This window comes from Lampetra planeri, chromosome 28 (genome assembly GCF_965212315.1).
Source record: "Lampetra planeri chromosome 28, kcLamPlan1.2.h2, whole genome shotgun sequence".
Taxonomy (NCBI): domain Eukaryota; kingdom Metazoa; phylum Chordata; class Hyperoartia; order Petromyzontiformes; family Petromyzontidae; genus Lampetra; species Lampetra planeri.
In genome coordinates, this window is record NC_136134.1 from 11,865,767 (window position 1) to 11,881,955 (window position 16,189).

Below are 16,189 nucleotides of genomic sequence, written 5' to 3' on the forward strand. Positions count from 1 at the left end.
CACGCCGGAAGGTCTCCATCTAGCAGCAGTACATTGACAGAGTTGCTCATTATTTAACCCTAATGAGTCCCATGAATATAAAAAATAACAGCCGGCTGGTAATGACTCATTGTGCTTATAGACGCACACTCATATCTAAACCGTAGGAGTTGCTGCAATGTTTGCTAACGTCACTTTAACCCAAGATATATATTGTACATGTTTATCTCATAGCTACATTATGATCATTAGCATCAACCATGATGTAGCCACTGCTGGAAGATGTTCTGCCCAAAGCCATCGCCACCCTCGTAGTGTCATGATGCATCAGTCCATGTGGCTGATTGTATCGCTCCATATCCACAGTGAATGTCCACTCGGACGTGTTCACGACTTTGGCCACCGCTCCGTAGTCAGTTTTGACCACGAGTCAATAATCCACGAGAAAATTGTTGTTTGGGGGTTATTGAATCACAGTGTTTATTTCCGCTTTCAAAAAGCGATCCAACCCACTCTTGTTGGCCTCTTTATTCCATCACGCATTTAACTCTCCGAGTATTGCATTGAATATTAAATTGTACCCAATACACGGGGTTAATAATGTTTACAACAGAACAGACACACACGCACACACTGCACCATTGCGAGTTACGTTGCTGCCACCCACTGAGATATTTTACCATCACTGGGTGTCATGTTCATGTCTACAGCATCTTCAGTTTAACATATAACTGTTATCCATTAATATAATGAGACTTTTCTTCTGAAACCACAGAAACAGATTTAACACAAGCAGTGACGGCAGAAGCAGGCGTCTCGGATACAACAAATGATGACGATGTCACTGTAACACCAGGTCAGCATTTGGAATGCATAATCGTGTTATCTGTATGCTTGGTCAAAAGCATCAAACAAATCCCACTGATCTTGCTCGCTCACATCATTTGACCTCACCACGTGTAATCGCACGTCTTCACCACTATAAATTTTACAAACTTAATTGCGATATGATTAAATAATAATAAAATCCGGTTGTTTAAAGCGTCTTTCAAATTGGTAATTTCAAAGCGCTGCACATGAGAGATAAAAGTAAAAAAATAAAAATGATATAGATTTGAAGCTTTCGTGACTGCAAGGATTCATACTCTTTGTTTTTTCGGTAAAGTCACGTAGGTAAAGAAAATAAAATAAATGAAAACAACTAAATTTAGTTGTTTTCATTTATTTAATTTTTTACCTACGTGACTTTACCGAAAAAAACCAAGAGTATAAATGATATAACTGTTATCCATTAATATGATGATTATCAACCTGCATGGACAGATTTTACAGAAGCAGTGACTGGAGAAACAGACGTTCCCGATTCAACAAATGATGACGACATCACTTCAACACCAGGTCTGCATTGTGAATGCATAATAATTATTGTTATTATTTTGTGTATGTTTGGTTAAAACCCACATGTTGCTGTATAATCTACAGAACCCACAGACACAGGGCTTCCCTCCACCTTATCTTCGCGTGCACGCTGTTGTAACCCCAGGAATACCCAATCATCACCACATTCATCAGCAGAATGAGGACTGCTACAGAGCAATTACCTCGTTAAATATATTGACATGTAACTGTTTTGACGAAACAACACACACAGACCCCACACCAATCCTGACGTCGTCTCTCGTATGGCATTTGTTAAGATAACAAAACATCTTAAGTGGGTGCCGAGTAGTAACCCATGCGGCGATGCCATCAGTTGCTTGGTGTTTGGTGCTCCTACCTCGTGTATACTCGACTTATAAACACTTGTACACTAATCCGGTACTGGACAACACACTACACAACAAGACTATTCTCTACTCCACAAAGACGATACACTTTAATTAATACGACTCGACTGGACTAATCCTATACGACACACCACCCAATGATCGACTCCACTACACTAATACTACACGATACACTACACAATAATGCGACTCTGAGACACTAAGAGAACGACTGTTGGCCCCGCCTGTGTAAGCGAACAATGGACAGCGCCTCGTTCACTCTCAATGTGTGGCGGCAACATCACTCGGAACATTTGCGTGTGCTCGATTCGAACCCACCGTCAGTCCTTACTCAAGGCCCTTCTGCAGCTCACTCAGACAATCTCACATCGCCAAGTGTACTCGGCACGTCTTCCACATGGGTAATTGATTAATTACACTCATTGCTATTTCCATTCTTGCGATCCCAACGTCGAGGTCTGCTGCTGCTGCTGCTGCTGAGCACGACGAGAGGGCTTCAGCAGAGAGACAGAGAAAGAGTTCGTGTGTCGTGTCGCTCTTCCTCCTCCTCCGTTGAAGGAGCACAGACAGTGGTGCTGAACTGTGTGGGCCAGAGTTTGGGTTGCGATGGTAATCGAACTAATTGTTGCCTGCTCAACGTAAATTTCTTTATTTTTCTGGACCCCTACTGACACAGATTTTACAGAAGCGATGACGGAACAAACGGAAGTCCCCGATTCAACAAATTACGACAGCACTTCGACACAAGGTCTGCGGCACAAAACAGCTGATACTCCATACACGCCCATATTTAAGGCCATGAGTGTTCTCAGTCGCGTAAAAAAGTGCGGTTTCGCGGGTTGGGATGAGTGTTGAGAATTCTGCGGAATATTCAAGAGTTGTTTATATTTGGTGACATTCAGCATTCCACTATTTCATTCTTTAAATATACCCAACGAACACACAGACTTCCACCTCTTCCACAGTGAAGAACCCACCACACTCGTTTCTCCTGAATATATATGTAACCTCATCGCCGGTGGGTACACGCGTTGTTAGGAAGGCAGCTGCCGCTATAACGGCCAGGGATACATTGCATCGATGTGTAGCGCCATCCAAGGACCTTCGCGTGTTTTCAGAACTACACAACCTCAACACCAAATCTACGACGACGCTTATAAATCCCATCGCCCACACCTCTATACGTCTTTTGTGTGCAAAATTGAAAATTACATATTTGTAATGAGTGTTGCCTTGGTATTTGGCATGCTAGGGCAATTGGTGAGCGTGTGTTTGTACGCTCGCAAATTGAATTGGACATTGCCCACTCCTCACCCAGACGCGCGAACGAGACCAACCTCCCCTTAAAGCTCCGATCCCTCCACTGGCTCCAAAGAGAGTCTCAGATCAAGATGAAGATCGCCCCTACTATCTTCAAAACCTTCCAGGGAATTAGCCTTTCCCACCACTGCCATCCATCTTCTCCCCTCCATGCCCTCTCCACTCCATCAATCATGGCTTTACGTCAAACCCCCCAAGTTAAGATTCACTCGGTTGGGAGGTTGCCAATTCTCCTCTGCTATGACCGCAGTGTGGAACTCCCTCCCCCCGGCCATCCGTTCTACCGATTCCCCTTGCCCGTGTGCAAGTGGAGGGCCCAATGACTGAATGTCTGAATCCAAATTGTGCGTTACTGTGTGGTTCGGTTGTGCGCACACACCTCGGGATGTTCCCACACGAGCAATGGCAAAGACTGCCTGGTCTGCTACCACGTGTAGGTGGTTCGTGTTTGTACACAAGACTCGGCCGGCCAACGTGTTCCATGACGAATATTATCACCTTTAGTTAGTGAACAAGCATATCGTGCTTGCTTTTTCATGTGTATGTGACTAAAACTGGTGTGATGAAATCTCACGAATGGACTTGTAAATGCCTGTCTGGAAACATACGAAAATATTCTGCTTACAGCACTACCACTAAAATCTGATGCAAAAAAGCAACTTAAATGTATTATTTATTTTTGTTCGTATTTTTCCCCGTCACATTTATTACAAATGTTCTATCCGCTTCGTGAGATGCAGAATCCATTCGTAAATCTCACCAAGCAGTGCAGATCCCCGTGTATCAGAGAATGAACACAGCAAGTTATTTTGCAAAGAAATTTTCCTGAAAAATCCCTCAAGCGACATTTTTCAATTGTATTCGGTAGGGGGCGCATGACAGTCAAATTGATATTGTCTCAAAGCTGGAAATTGAGCCAAATTAAGAAACAATTCAAACTTTAAGCAGTTTTTTTGTGCAGTCATTGGTGATTTGGCAGAGCATATCAACTGACTACGCGTAAGAGCCCGGTTGAATCGTGATTATTCGCCTGGATTTGAACCCAGGATCTCAGCGAAACTGGCTCAGTGCTCTGAAATCCAATTCTCTGGGCCACCGATTTTTTTCGTTTTTGTGGACTAACATTTAGTTAATAGGTAGCGACTTGATCATGCATTGCTCTCTGGAACCAACAGACACAAAACTGACACCTTTCCTTTTGAAGGCATGACCTGAAGATGTACAGGAATATCTCTAAAACCCAGACTCATTGCGGAGAGACCCTTTCTAGTTATGAACGATGTCAACGACATGACAAACTAAGTAATTGAAACACATTCAATGTTAATTAATAGATTAATAATTAAAACCTTGTATATCTAATTAACACTTAATAAACGAGGAACAATTAGGTAATCGAGTTGGCCTGTGGCTGCATTTGCAGAAATAAACATTTGTGAACTTCTGCACTCATTTTATTCTACGTATTAATTTCCTTAAATCAACAGGAAAATTCGTAGTTCAAGCACTTCTGTATGCGGAATTGGGGTGGGGAAGGTTGACAAGTCACTGGTGCTTGTTTGAATAACTTGAAACAAGTTGTGAGTTAGCGGTTGTTTATCCCAGTTTTAAAAATTAAACACTGACAAGGCCATGACAACGTATAAGAAGATAGTGTTTGACGAGCAGGAATCCGCGGAACTTCCGTGAGGGTTTTCTGATGAGGAGCAGAGTGCTACTTATCAGTAAACACAAAGACAAGTCCCCCGTAGAGCCGTTAACAGACTGTTGGGGCAAGTGATGTTAGCGAGTACCGATGAAGGACGGCACGGCACACGAGGAGGTGGGTGGCCAACACCACGCCCGGCCGCGTCTGTCTCCCTAGTGGCGATGCTTACACACCGCACTAGGTACTCATTTGAGGCGGAATCGACCTACGGGAGGCCCATGCCCGATTCAGCTATCATCACTGGTGTTGGCCGTGCGGGAATCGAATGTTCGTAGCGTAGCGCTAACCGCTACACTACCGCTCCCCACACAGACACACACCCGCGTACACACACTCTCAACACACACTCCTAGCGTTGACGTTAGGACTTATTACAGCCGGCTGAGGATGGCTCCGCCAAACCAAATAGTTCGACGGTTCGATTCGCCAGTGCGAGTAGGCGTATTATTATATAAGAAGATAAGATGATACGAGATATTATATAGATAAGAGAGATGTTTCCTCAGAGCCAACAAACACAGACTTCTCAACATTACAAACAGGTCCTAGCCCTACAGAAGATATAACTACATCACCAGCTATGATTATATTGTATTTTGAATAAATTTGACCAACTATCCGAACACATTTTCAATATTTCCCTAGAACCAACAGACACAGATGTCCCAACATTACCTACTGATGAACCTGGTCCGACTCCCACAGACGATTTAATATTATCACCAGGTATGAGCATCATGTTATTCATAACACATTTGATCAACTATCTGAACGCATAAAATATTTTAATAATTTTGAAATGTTTCCCCAGAACCAACAAATACAGACTTCACAATATTACCTACAGATGAACCTAGCCCTACGCCTATGGAAGATATAACATCACCAGGTATGATTATCACGTTGCTTTTATCCATGAATTTGACCAATTATCTGAAACTATAAAGTATTAAAACTATTTTCAATGTTTCCCTAGAACCAACAAATACAGACTTCACAACATTACCTACAGATGAACCTAGTTCTACCCCCACGGAAGATATAATATCACCAGGTATGATTATCATGTAGTTTATATCCATGAATTTGACCAATTATCTGAAACTATAAAGTATTCAAACAATTTTCAATGTTTCCCTAGAACCATCGGACACAGACTTCACAACATTACCTACAGATGAACCTAGTCCTACTCCTACAGAAGAATTAACATCCTCACCAGGTAGGATTATCATATTTGTATTATAAATACATTTGAGAAACTATCCGAACATACAAGATATTTCAATAATTTTCACTGTTTCCCTAGAAGCATCAGATACAGACTTCCCAACATCACCTACAGATGAACCTGAATCTACTCCTACAGAAGATGTAACATCACCAGGTATGATTATAAAGTTGTTTTCATCCATACATTTGACATTATCTGAACGTATAAGATATAAAAAAAAAATGGTAAATGTTTCCCTAGAACCAACAAATACAGACTTCACAACATTACCTACAGATGAACCTAGTTCTACCCCCACGGAAGATATAATATCACCAGGTATGATTATCATGTAGTTTATATCCATGAATTTGACCAATTATCTGAAACTATAAAGTATTCAAACAATTTTCAATGTTTCCCTAGAACCATCGGACACAGACTTCACAACATTACCTACAGATGAACCTAGTCCTACTCCTACAGAAGAATTAACATCCTCACCAGGTAGGATTATCATATTTGTATTCTAAATACATTTGAGAAACTATCCGAACATACAAGATATTTCAATAATTTTCACTGTTTCCCTAGAAGCATCAGATACAGACTTCCCAACATCACCTACAGATGAACCTGAATCTACTCCTACAGAAGATGTTACATCACCAGGTATGATTATAAAGTTGTTTTCATCCATACATTTGACATTATCTGAACGTATAAGATATAAAAAAAATGGTAAATGTTTCCTCAGAACCAACAATCACAGAATTCCCAACATCACCTACAGATGAACCTGAATCTACTACTACAGAAGATATAATATCATCAACAGGTATGATTATCATGTTACTTTTATCCATGAATTTGACCAATTATCTGAAACTATAAAGTATTCAAACAATTTTCAATGTTTCCCTAGAACCATCGGACACAGACTTCACAACATTACCTACAGATGAACCTAGTCCTACCCCTACAGAAGAATTAACATCATCACCAGGTATCATTATCATATTTATATTCTTAATACATTTGAGAAACTATCCGAACATATAAGATATTTCAATAATTTTCACTGTTCCCTAGAACCATCAGACACAGACTTCCCAACATCACCTACAGATGAACCTGAATCTACTCCTACAGAAGATGTAACATCACCAGGTATGATTATGAAGTTGTTTTCATCCATACATTTGACATTATCTGAACGTATAAGATATATAATAATGGTAAATGTTTCCTCAGAACCGACAATCACAGAGTTCCCAACATCACCTACAGATGAACCTGAATCTACTACTACAGAAGATATAATATCATCAACAGGTATGATTATCATGTTACTTTTATCCATGAATTTGACCAATTATCTGAAACTATAAAGTATTACAACTATTTTCAATGTTTCCCTAGAACCAACAAATACAGACTTCACAACATTACCTACAGATGAACCTAGTCCTACCCCTACAGAAGAATTAACATCTTCATCAGGTATGATTATCATATTTTTATTCTTAATACATTTGTAGTGAGTCAAACTGAGTCGCAGACGTTGTTCCTTTTAGAGGCAACACATTTATTGTAACACCGTAACACAAAGCGATAACAGCCTCTTTACCCGATACAGCCTAGGGTGGTGACCACCCAACTAACTAGGCTATAAAGAGGGGTTACTGCTACGAAGGGTCGGACCCTCACTCTGGTCTCCGACCACGTGGTTGCCTCGTAAGACGAAGAGCTTCCAGCATGAGACGTAGAACTTCCCGCTTGTAGGTGTTGAGCTTCCAGCTTGTAGAATGCAGCGACCCCGGTCCCTCCCAGGGACCCGCCTTATATCCCCCTACGGTCGGGGCCGCTCCGCCCTCGGCCCCGCCCGCCTTCTCGAGCATTCTCGTTCCCTCTCGATCCTTCTCAAGAGCTCTCCCTGGACACGTGATCACCCACTAGCCCACCCACCTGGGGCCCCTTGTGTGGACAATCTGGATCACGTGTCAACGGTGTCAACCAGAGTGCCATGGCCCGGGGCAACCTTGCCCCTGGGCTGACGCTCACCCACTCCCCCTCGTGGGAGCCCCCACCACACGATGTGCGTGGTGCCCGTACTATCCCAGTGCTCACCAAGCCCTAGTAGCGCTGGTATTATACACAGCCACCCACACGGTGCTGTCCACAATGTAGGAACATCAAACGGCATGGCCCTTCTGGGTGGTCACCATACAGTGACATCCCCCCAATGTCACTACACACTTGATAAACTATCCGAACATTTTAGATATTTCAATAATTTTCACTGTGTCCATAGAACCATCAGACACGGACTTCCCAACATCACCTACAGATGAACCTGAATCTACTCCTACCGAACATATAATATCATCAACAGGTATGATTATCACATTGCTTTTATCCAAGAATTTGACCAATTATCTGAATCTATAAGGTGTTAAAACTATTTTCAATGTTTTCCTAGAACCAACAAATACAGACTTCTCAACATTACCTACAGATGAACCTAGTCCTACTCCTACAGAAGAATTAACATCATCACCAGGTAGGATTATCATATTTTTATTCTTAATACATTTGAGAAACTATCCGAACATATAAGATATTTCAATAATTTTCACTGTTTCCCTAGAACCATCAGACACAGACTTCCCAACATCACCTACAGATGAACCTGAATCTACTCCTACAGAAGATATAACATCAACAGGTATGATTATGAAGTTGTTTTCATCCATACATTTGACATTATCTGAACGTATAAGATATAAAAATAATAGTAAATGTTTCCTCTGAACCGACAATCACAGAGTTCCCAATATCACCTACAGATGAACCTGAATCTACTACTACAGAAGATATAATATCATCAACAGGTGTGATTATCATATTACTTTTATCCATGAATTTGACCAATTATCTGAAACTATAAAGTATTACAACTATTTTCAATGTTTCCCTAGAACCAACAAATACAGACTTCACAACAGTACCTACAGATGAACCTAGTCCTACCCCTACAGAAGAATTAACATCATCATCAGGTATGATTATCATATATTTATTCTTAATACATTTGTAGTGAGTCAAACTGAGTCGCAGACGTTGTTCCTTTTAGAGGCAACACATTTATTGTAACACCGTAACACAAAGCGATAACAGCCTCTTTACCCGATACAGCCTAGGGTGGTGACCACCCAACTAACTAGGCTATAAAGAGGGGTTACTGCTACGAAGGGTCGGACCCTCACTCTGGTCTCCGACCACGTGGTTGCCTCGTAAGACGAAGAGCTTCCAGCATGAGACGTAGAGCTTCCCGCTTGTAGGTGTTGAGCTTCCAGCTTGTAGAATGCAGCGACCCCGGTCCCTCCCAGGGACCCGCCTTATATCCCCCTACGGTCGGGTCCACTCCACCGTCGGCCCTGCCCACCTTTTCGAGCATTCTCTCTCAATCCTTCTCTAGAGCTCTCCCTGGACACGTGGTCACCCACTAGCCCCCCCACCTGGGGCACCTTGTGTGGACTCTCCGGATCACGTGTCTATGGGGTCAACCAGAGTGCCATGGCCAGGGGCAACCCTGCCCCTGGGCTGACGCTCACCCACTCCCCCTCGTAGGAGCCCCCACCACATGCTGTGCGTGGTACCCGCACTATCCCAGTGCTCACTACACATTTGATAAACTATCCGAACATATAAGATATTTCAATAATTTTCACTGTTTCCCTAGAACCATCAGACACAGACTTCCCAACATCACCTACAGATGAACCTGAATCTACTCCTACAGAAGATGTAACATCAACAGGTATGATTATGAAGTTGTTTTCATCCATACATTTGACATTATCTGAACGTATAAGATATCAAAATAATGGTAAATGTTTCCTCAGAACCGACAATCACAGAGTTCCCAACATCACCTACAGATGAACCTGAATCTACTCCTACAGAAGATATAATATCATCAACAGGTATGATTATCATGTTACTTTTATCCATGAATTTGACCAATTATCTGAAACTATAAAGTATTACAACTATTTTCAATGTTTCCCTAGAACCAACAAATGCATTCTTCACAACATTACCTATAGATGAACCTAGTCCTACCCCTACAGAAGAATTAACATCATCATCAGGTATGATTATCATATATTTATTCTTAATACATTTGTAGTGAGTCAAACTGAGTCGCAGACGTTGTTCCTTTTAGAGGCAACACATTTATTGTAACACCGTAACACAAAGCGATAACAGCCTCTTTACCCGATACAGCCTAGGGTGGTGACCACCCAACTAACTAGGCTATAAAGAGGGGTTACTGCTACGAAGGGTCGGACCCTCACTCTGGTCTCCGACCACGTGGTTGCCTCGTAAGACGAAGAGCTTCCAGCATGAGACGTAGAGCTTCCCGCTTGTAGGTGTTGAGCTTCCAGCTTGTAGAATGCAGCGACCCCGGTCCCTCCCAGGGACCCGCCTTATATCCCCCTACGGTCGGGGCCGCTCCGCCCTCGGCCCCGCCCGCCTTCTCGAGCATTCTCGTTCCCTCTCGATCCTTCTCAAGAGCTCTCCCTGGACACGTGATCACCCACTAGCCCACCCATCTGGGGCCCCTTGTGTGGACAATCTGGATCACGTGTCAACGGTGTCAACCAGAGTGCCATGGCCCGGGGCAACCTTGCCCCTGGGCTGACGCTCACCCACTCCCCCTCGTGGGAGCCCCCACCACACGATGTGTGTGGTGCCCGTACTATCCCAGTGCTCACCAAGCCCTAGTAGCGCTGGTATTATACACAGCCACCCACACGATGCTGTCCACAATGTAGGAACATCAAACGGCATGGCCCTTCTGGGCGGTCACCATATAGTGACATCCCCCCAATGTCACTACACACTTGATAAACTATCCGAACATTTTAGATATTTCAATAATTTTCACTTTCCACTAGAACCATCAGACACAGACTTCCCAACATTACCTACAGATGAACCTGAATCTACTCCTACAGAACATATAATATCATCAACAGGTATGATTATCACATTGCTTTTATCCATGAATGTTACCAATTATCTGAATCTATAAGGTGTTAAAACTATTTTCAATGTTTTCCTAGAACCAACAAATACAGACTTCTCAACATTACCTACAGATGAACCTAGTCCTACCCCTACGGAAGAATTAACATCATCACCAGGTAAGATTATCATATTTTTATTCTTAATACATTTGAGAAACTATCCGAACATATAAGATATTTCAATAATTTTCACTGTTCCCTAGAACCATCAGACACAGACTTCCCAACATCACCTACAGATGAACCTGAATCTACTCCTACAGAAGATATAACATCAACAGGTATGATTATAAAGTTGTTTTCATCCATACATTTGACATTATCTGAACGTATAAGATATCAAAATAATGGTAAATGTTTCCTCAGAACCGACAATCACAGAGTTCCCAACATCACCTACAGATGAACCTGAATCTACTCCTACAGAAGATATAATATCATCAACAGGTATGATTATCATGTTACTTTTATCCATGAATTTGACCAATTATCTGAAACTATAAAGTATTACAACTATTTTCAATGTTTCCCTAGAACCAACAAATACAGACTTCACAACAGTACCTACAGATGAACCTAGTCCTACCCCTACAGAAGAATTAACATCATCATCAGGTATGATTATCATATATTTATTCTTAATACATTTGTAGTGAGTCAAACTGAGTCGCAGACGTTGTTCCTTTTAGAGGCAACACATTTATTGTAACACCGTAACACAAAGCGATAACAGCCTCTTTACCCGATACAGCCTAGGGTGGTGACCACCCAACTAACTAGGCTATAAAGAGGGGTTACTGCTACGAAGGGTCGGACCCTCACTCTGGTCTCCGACCACGTGGTTGCCTCGTAAGACGAAGAGCTTCCAGCATGAGACGTAGAGCTTCCCGCTTGTAGGTGTTGAGCTTCCAGCTTGTAGAATGCAGCGACCCCGGTCCCTCCCAGGGACCCGCCTTATATCCCCCTACGGTCGGGGCCGCTCCGCCCTCGGCCCCGCCCGCCTTCTCGAGCATTCTCGTTCCCTCTCGATCCTTCTCAAGAGCTCTCCCTGGACACGTGATCACCCACTAGCCCACCCACCTGGGGCCCCTTGTGTGGACAATCTGGATCACGTGTCAACGGTGTCAACCAGAGTGCCATGGCCCGGGGCAACCTTGCCCCTGGGCTGACGCTCACCCACTCCCCCTCGTGGGAGCCCCCACCACACGATGTGTGTGGTGCCCGTACTATCCCAGTGCTCACCAAGCCCTAGTAGCGCTGGTATTATACACAGCCACCCACACGATGCTGTCCACAATGTAGGAACATCAAACGGCATGGCCCTTCTGGGCGGTCACCATATAGTGACAACCCCCCAATGTCACTACACACTTGATAAACTATCCGAACATTTTAGATATTTCAATAATTTTCACTTTCCACTAGAACCATCAGACACAGACTTCCCAACATTACCTACAGATGAACCTGAATCTACTCCTACAGAACATATAATATCATCAACAGGTATGATTATCACATTGCTTTTATCCATGAATGTTACCAATTATCTGAATCTATAAGGTGTTAAAACTATTTTCAATGTTTTCCTAGAACCAACAAATACAGACTTCTCAACATTACCTACAGATGAACCTAGTCCTACCCCTACGGAAGAATTAACATCATCACCAGGTAAGATTATCATATTTTTATTCTTAATACATTTGAGAAACTATCCGAACATATAAGATATTTCAATAATTTTCACTGTTCCCTAGAACCATCAGACACAGACTTCCCAACATCACCTACAGATGAACCTGAATCTACTCCTACAGAAGATATAACATCAACAGGTATGATTATAAAGTTGTTTTCATCCATACATTTGACATTATCTGAACGTATAAGATATCAAAATAATGGTAAATGTTTCCTCAGAACCGACAATCACAGAGTTCCCAACATCACCTACAGATGAACCTGAATCTACTCCTACAGAAGATATAATATCATCAACAGGTATGATTATCATGTTACTTTTATCCATGAATTTGACCAATTATCTGAAACTATAAAGTATTACAACTATTTTCAATGTTTCCCTAGAACCAACAAATACATTCTTCACAACATTACCTACAGATGAACCTAGTCCTACCCCTACAGAAGAATTAACATCTTCATCAGGTATGATTATCACATTTTTATTCTTAATACATTTGAGAAACTATCCGAACATATAAGATATTTCAATAATTTTCACTGTTTCCCTAGAACCATCAGACACAGACTTCCCAACATCACCTACAGATGAACCTGAATCTACTCCTACAGAAGATGTAACATCACCAGGTATGATTATGAAGTTGTTTTCATCCATACATTTGACATCTGAACGTATAAGATATCAAAATAATGGTAAATGTTTCCTCAGAACCGACAATCACAGAGTTCCCAACATCACCTACAGATGAACCTGAATCTACTCCTACAGAAGATATAATATCATCAACAGGTATGATTATCATGTTACTTTTATCCATGAATTTGACCAATTATCTGAAACTATAAAGTATTACAACTATTTTCAATGTTTCCCTAGAACCAACAAATACAGACTTCACAACAGTACCTACAGATGAACCTAGTCCTACCCCTACAGAAGAATTAACATCATCATCAGGTATGATTATCATATATTTATTCTTAATACATTTGTAGTGAGTCAAACTGAGTCGCAGACGTTGTTCCTTTTAGAGGCAACACATTTATTGTAACACCGTAACACAAAGCGATAACAGCCTCTTTACCCGATACAGCCTAGGGTGGTGACCACCCAACTAACTAGGCTATAAAGAGGGGTTACTGCTACGAAGGGTCGGACCCTCACTCTGGTCTCCGACCACGTGGTTGCCTCGTAAGACGAAGAGCTTCCAGCATGAGACGTAGAGCTTCCCGCTTGTAGGTGTTGAGCTTCCAGCTTGTAGAATGCAGCGACCCCGGTCCCTCCCAGGGACCCGCCTTATATCCCCCAACGGTCGGGGCCGCTCCGCCCTCGGACCCGCCCGCCTTCTCGAGCATTCTCGTTCCCTCTCGATCCTTCTCAAGAGCTCTCCCTGGACACGTGATCACCCACTAGCCCACCCACCTGGGGCCCCTTGTGTGGACAATCTGGATCACGTGTCAACGGTGTCAACCAGAGTGCCATGGCCCGGGGCAACCTTGCCCCTGGGCTGACGCTCACCCACTCCCCCTCGTGGGAGCCTCCACCACACGATGTGCGTGGTGCCCGTACTATCCCAGTGCTCACCAAGCCCTAGTAGCGCTGGTATTATACACAGCCACCCACACGGTGCTGTCCACAATGTAGGAACATCAAACGGCATGGCCCTTCTGGGCGGTCACCATACAGTGACATCCCCCCAATGTCACTACACACTTGATAAACTATCCGAACATTTTAGATATTTCAATAATTTTCACTTTCCACTAGAACCATCAGACACAGACTTCCCAACATCACCTACAGATGAACCTGAATCTACTCCTACAGAACATATAATATCATCAACAGGTATGATTATCACATTGCTTTTATCCATGAATTTTACCAATTATCTGAATCTATAAGGTGTTAAAACTATTTTCAATGTTTCCCTAGAACCAACAAATACAGACTTCACAACATTACCTACAGATGAACCTAGTCCTACTTCTACGGAAGAATTAACATCATCATCAGGTATGATTATCATATTTTTATTCTTGATACATTTGTAGTGAGTCCAACTGAGTCGCAGACGTTGTTCCTTTTAGAGGCAACACTTTTATTGTAACACCGTAACACAAAGCGATAACAGCTTCTTTACCCGATACAGCCTAGGGTTGTGACCACCCAGCTAATTAGGCTATACAGAGGAGTTACTGCTACGAAGGGTCGGACCCTCACTCTGGTCTCTGACCACGTGGTTGCCTCGTAAGACAAAGAGCTTCCAGCATGAGACGTAGAGCTTCCCGCTTGTAGGTGTTGAGCTTCCAGCTTGTAGAATGCAGCGACCCCGGTCCCTCCCAGGGACCCGCCTTATATCCCCCTACGGTCGGGTCCGCTCCACCGTCGGCCCTGCCCACCTTTTCGAGCATTCTCTCTCAATCCTTCTCTAGAGCTCTCCCTGGACACGTGATCACCCACTAGCCCCCCACCTGGGGCACCTTGTGTGGACTCTCCGGATCACGTGTCTATGGGGTCAACCAGAGTGCCATGGCCAGGGGCAACCCTGCCCCTGGGCTGACGCTCACCCACTCCCCCTCGTAGGAACCCCCACCACATGCTGTGCGTGGTACCCGCACTATCCCAGTGCTCACTACACATTTGATAAACTATCCGAACATATAACATATTTCAATAATTTTCACTGTTTCCCTAGAACCATCAGACACAGACTTCCCAACATCACCTACAGATGAACCTGAATCTACTCCTACAGAAGATGTAACATCAACAGGTATGATTATAAAGTTGTTTTCATCCATACATTTGACATTATCTGAACGTATAAGATATAAAAATAATGATAAATGTTTCCTCAGAACCGACAATCACAGAGTTCCCAACATCACCTACAGATGAACCTGAATCTACTCCTACAGAAGATATAATATCATCAACAGGTATGATTATCATGTTACTTTTATCCATGAATTTGACCAATTATCTGAAACTATAAAGTATTACAACTATTTTCAATGTTTCCCTAGAACCAACAAATACATTCTTCACAACATTACCTACAGATGAACCTAGTCCTACCCCTACAGAAGAATTAACATCATCATCAGGTATGATTATCATATATTTATTCTTAATACATTTGTAGTGAGTCAAACTGAGTCGCAGACGTTGTTCCTTTTAGAGGCAACACATTTATTGTAACACCGTAACACAAAGCGATAACAGCCTCTTTACCCGATACAGCCTAGGGTGGTGACCACCCAACTAACTAGGCTATAAAGAGGGGTTACTGCTACGAAGGGTCGGACCCTCACTCTGGTCTCCGACCACGTGGTTGCCTCGTAAGACGAAGAGCTTCCAGCATGAGAC

At 42.8% G+C, this 16,189-nt stretch overlaps 1 protein-coding gene across 16 annotated transcripts in view; it reads left to right on the top strand.

The window, feature by feature from the left end:
- The window catches only part of LOC144728469 (uncharacterized), a 63,057-nt gene that overhangs the window by 2,689 nt on the left and 44,179 nt on the right, over positions 1 to 16,189 (top strand). For 6 of the 16 annotated variants that reach the window (XM_078607935.1, XM_078607950.1, XM_078607951.1 and 3 more), the window contains exons 4-44: positions 755 to 835; positions 1,303 to 1,377; positions 2,443 to 2,514; positions 5,440 to 5,520; positions 5,606 to 5,683; positions 5,771 to 5,848; positions 5,936 to 6,016; positions 6,104 to 6,181; positions 6,269 to 6,346; positions 6,434 to 6,514; positions 6,602 to 6,679; positions 6,765 to 6,845; positions 6,933 to 7,013; positions 7,100 to 7,177; positions 7,262 to 7,342; positions 7,430 to 7,510; positions 8,322 to 8,402; positions 8,490 to 8,570; positions 8,658 to 8,735; positions 8,857 to 8,901; positions 8,989 to 9,069; positions 9,753 to 9,830; positions 9,916 to 9,996; positions 10,084 to 10,164; positions 11,143 to 11,223; positions 11,310 to 11,387; positions 11,473 to 11,553; positions 11,641 to 11,721; positions 12,532 to 12,612; positions 12,700 to 12,780; positions 12,867 to 12,944; positions 13,030 to 13,110; positions 13,198 to 13,278; positions 13,366 to 13,443; positions 13,526 to 13,606; positions 13,694 to 13,774; positions 14,585 to 14,665; positions 14,753 to 14,833; positions 15,516 to 15,593; positions 15,679 to 15,759; positions 15,847 to 15,927. In XM_078607935.1, the coding sequence (XP_078464061.1) occupies positions 755 to 835; positions 1,303 to 1,377; positions 2,443 to 2,514; positions 5,440 to 5,520; positions 5,606 to 5,683; positions 5,771 to 5,848; positions 5,936 to 6,016; positions 6,104 to 6,181; positions 6,269 to 6,346; positions 6,434 to 6,514; positions 6,602 to 6,679; positions 6,765 to 6,845; positions 6,933 to 7,013; positions 7,100 to 7,177; positions 7,262 to 7,342; positions 7,430 to 7,510; positions 8,322 to 8,402; positions 8,490 to 8,570; positions 8,658 to 8,735; positions 8,857 to 8,901; positions 8,989 to 9,069; positions 9,753 to 9,830; positions 9,916 to 9,996; positions 10,084 to 10,164; positions 11,143 to 11,223; positions 11,310 to 11,387; positions 11,473 to 11,553; positions 11,641 to 11,721; positions 12,532 to 12,612; positions 12,700 to 12,780; positions 12,867 to 12,944; positions 13,030 to 13,110; positions 13,198 to 13,278; positions 13,366 to 13,443; positions 13,526 to 13,606; positions 13,694 to 13,774; positions 14,585 to 14,665; positions 14,753 to 14,833; positions 15,516 to 15,593; positions 15,679 to 15,759; positions 15,847 to 15,927 (3,234 nt within the window). The remainder of the gene's footprint in view (positions 1 to 754; positions 836 to 1,302; positions 1,378 to 2,442; positions 2,515 to 5,439; positions 5,521 to 5,605; positions 5,684 to 5,770; positions 5,849 to 5,935; positions 6,017 to 6,103; positions 6,182 to 6,268; positions 6,347 to 6,433; positions 6,515 to 6,601; positions 6,680 to 6,764; positions 6,846 to 6,932; positions 7,014 to 7,099; positions 7,178 to 7,261; positions 7,343 to 7,429; positions 7,511 to 8,321; positions 8,403 to 8,489; positions 8,571 to 8,657; positions 8,736 to 8,856; positions 8,902 to 8,988; positions 9,070 to 9,752; positions 9,831 to 9,915; positions 9,997 to 10,083; positions 10,165 to 11,142; positions 11,224 to 11,309; positions 11,388 to 11,472; positions 11,554 to 11,640; positions 11,722 to 12,531; positions 12,613 to 12,699; positions 12,781 to 12,866; positions 12,945 to 13,029; positions 13,111 to 13,197; positions 13,279 to 13,365; positions 13,444 to 13,525; positions 13,607 to 13,693; positions 13,775 to 14,584; positions 14,666 to 14,752; positions 14,834 to 15,515; positions 15,594 to 15,678; positions 15,760 to 15,846; positions 15,928 to 16,189) is intronic. The other 10 variants (XM_078607938.1, XM_078607937.1, XM_078607948.1 and 7 more) reach the window with 10 other exon arrangements.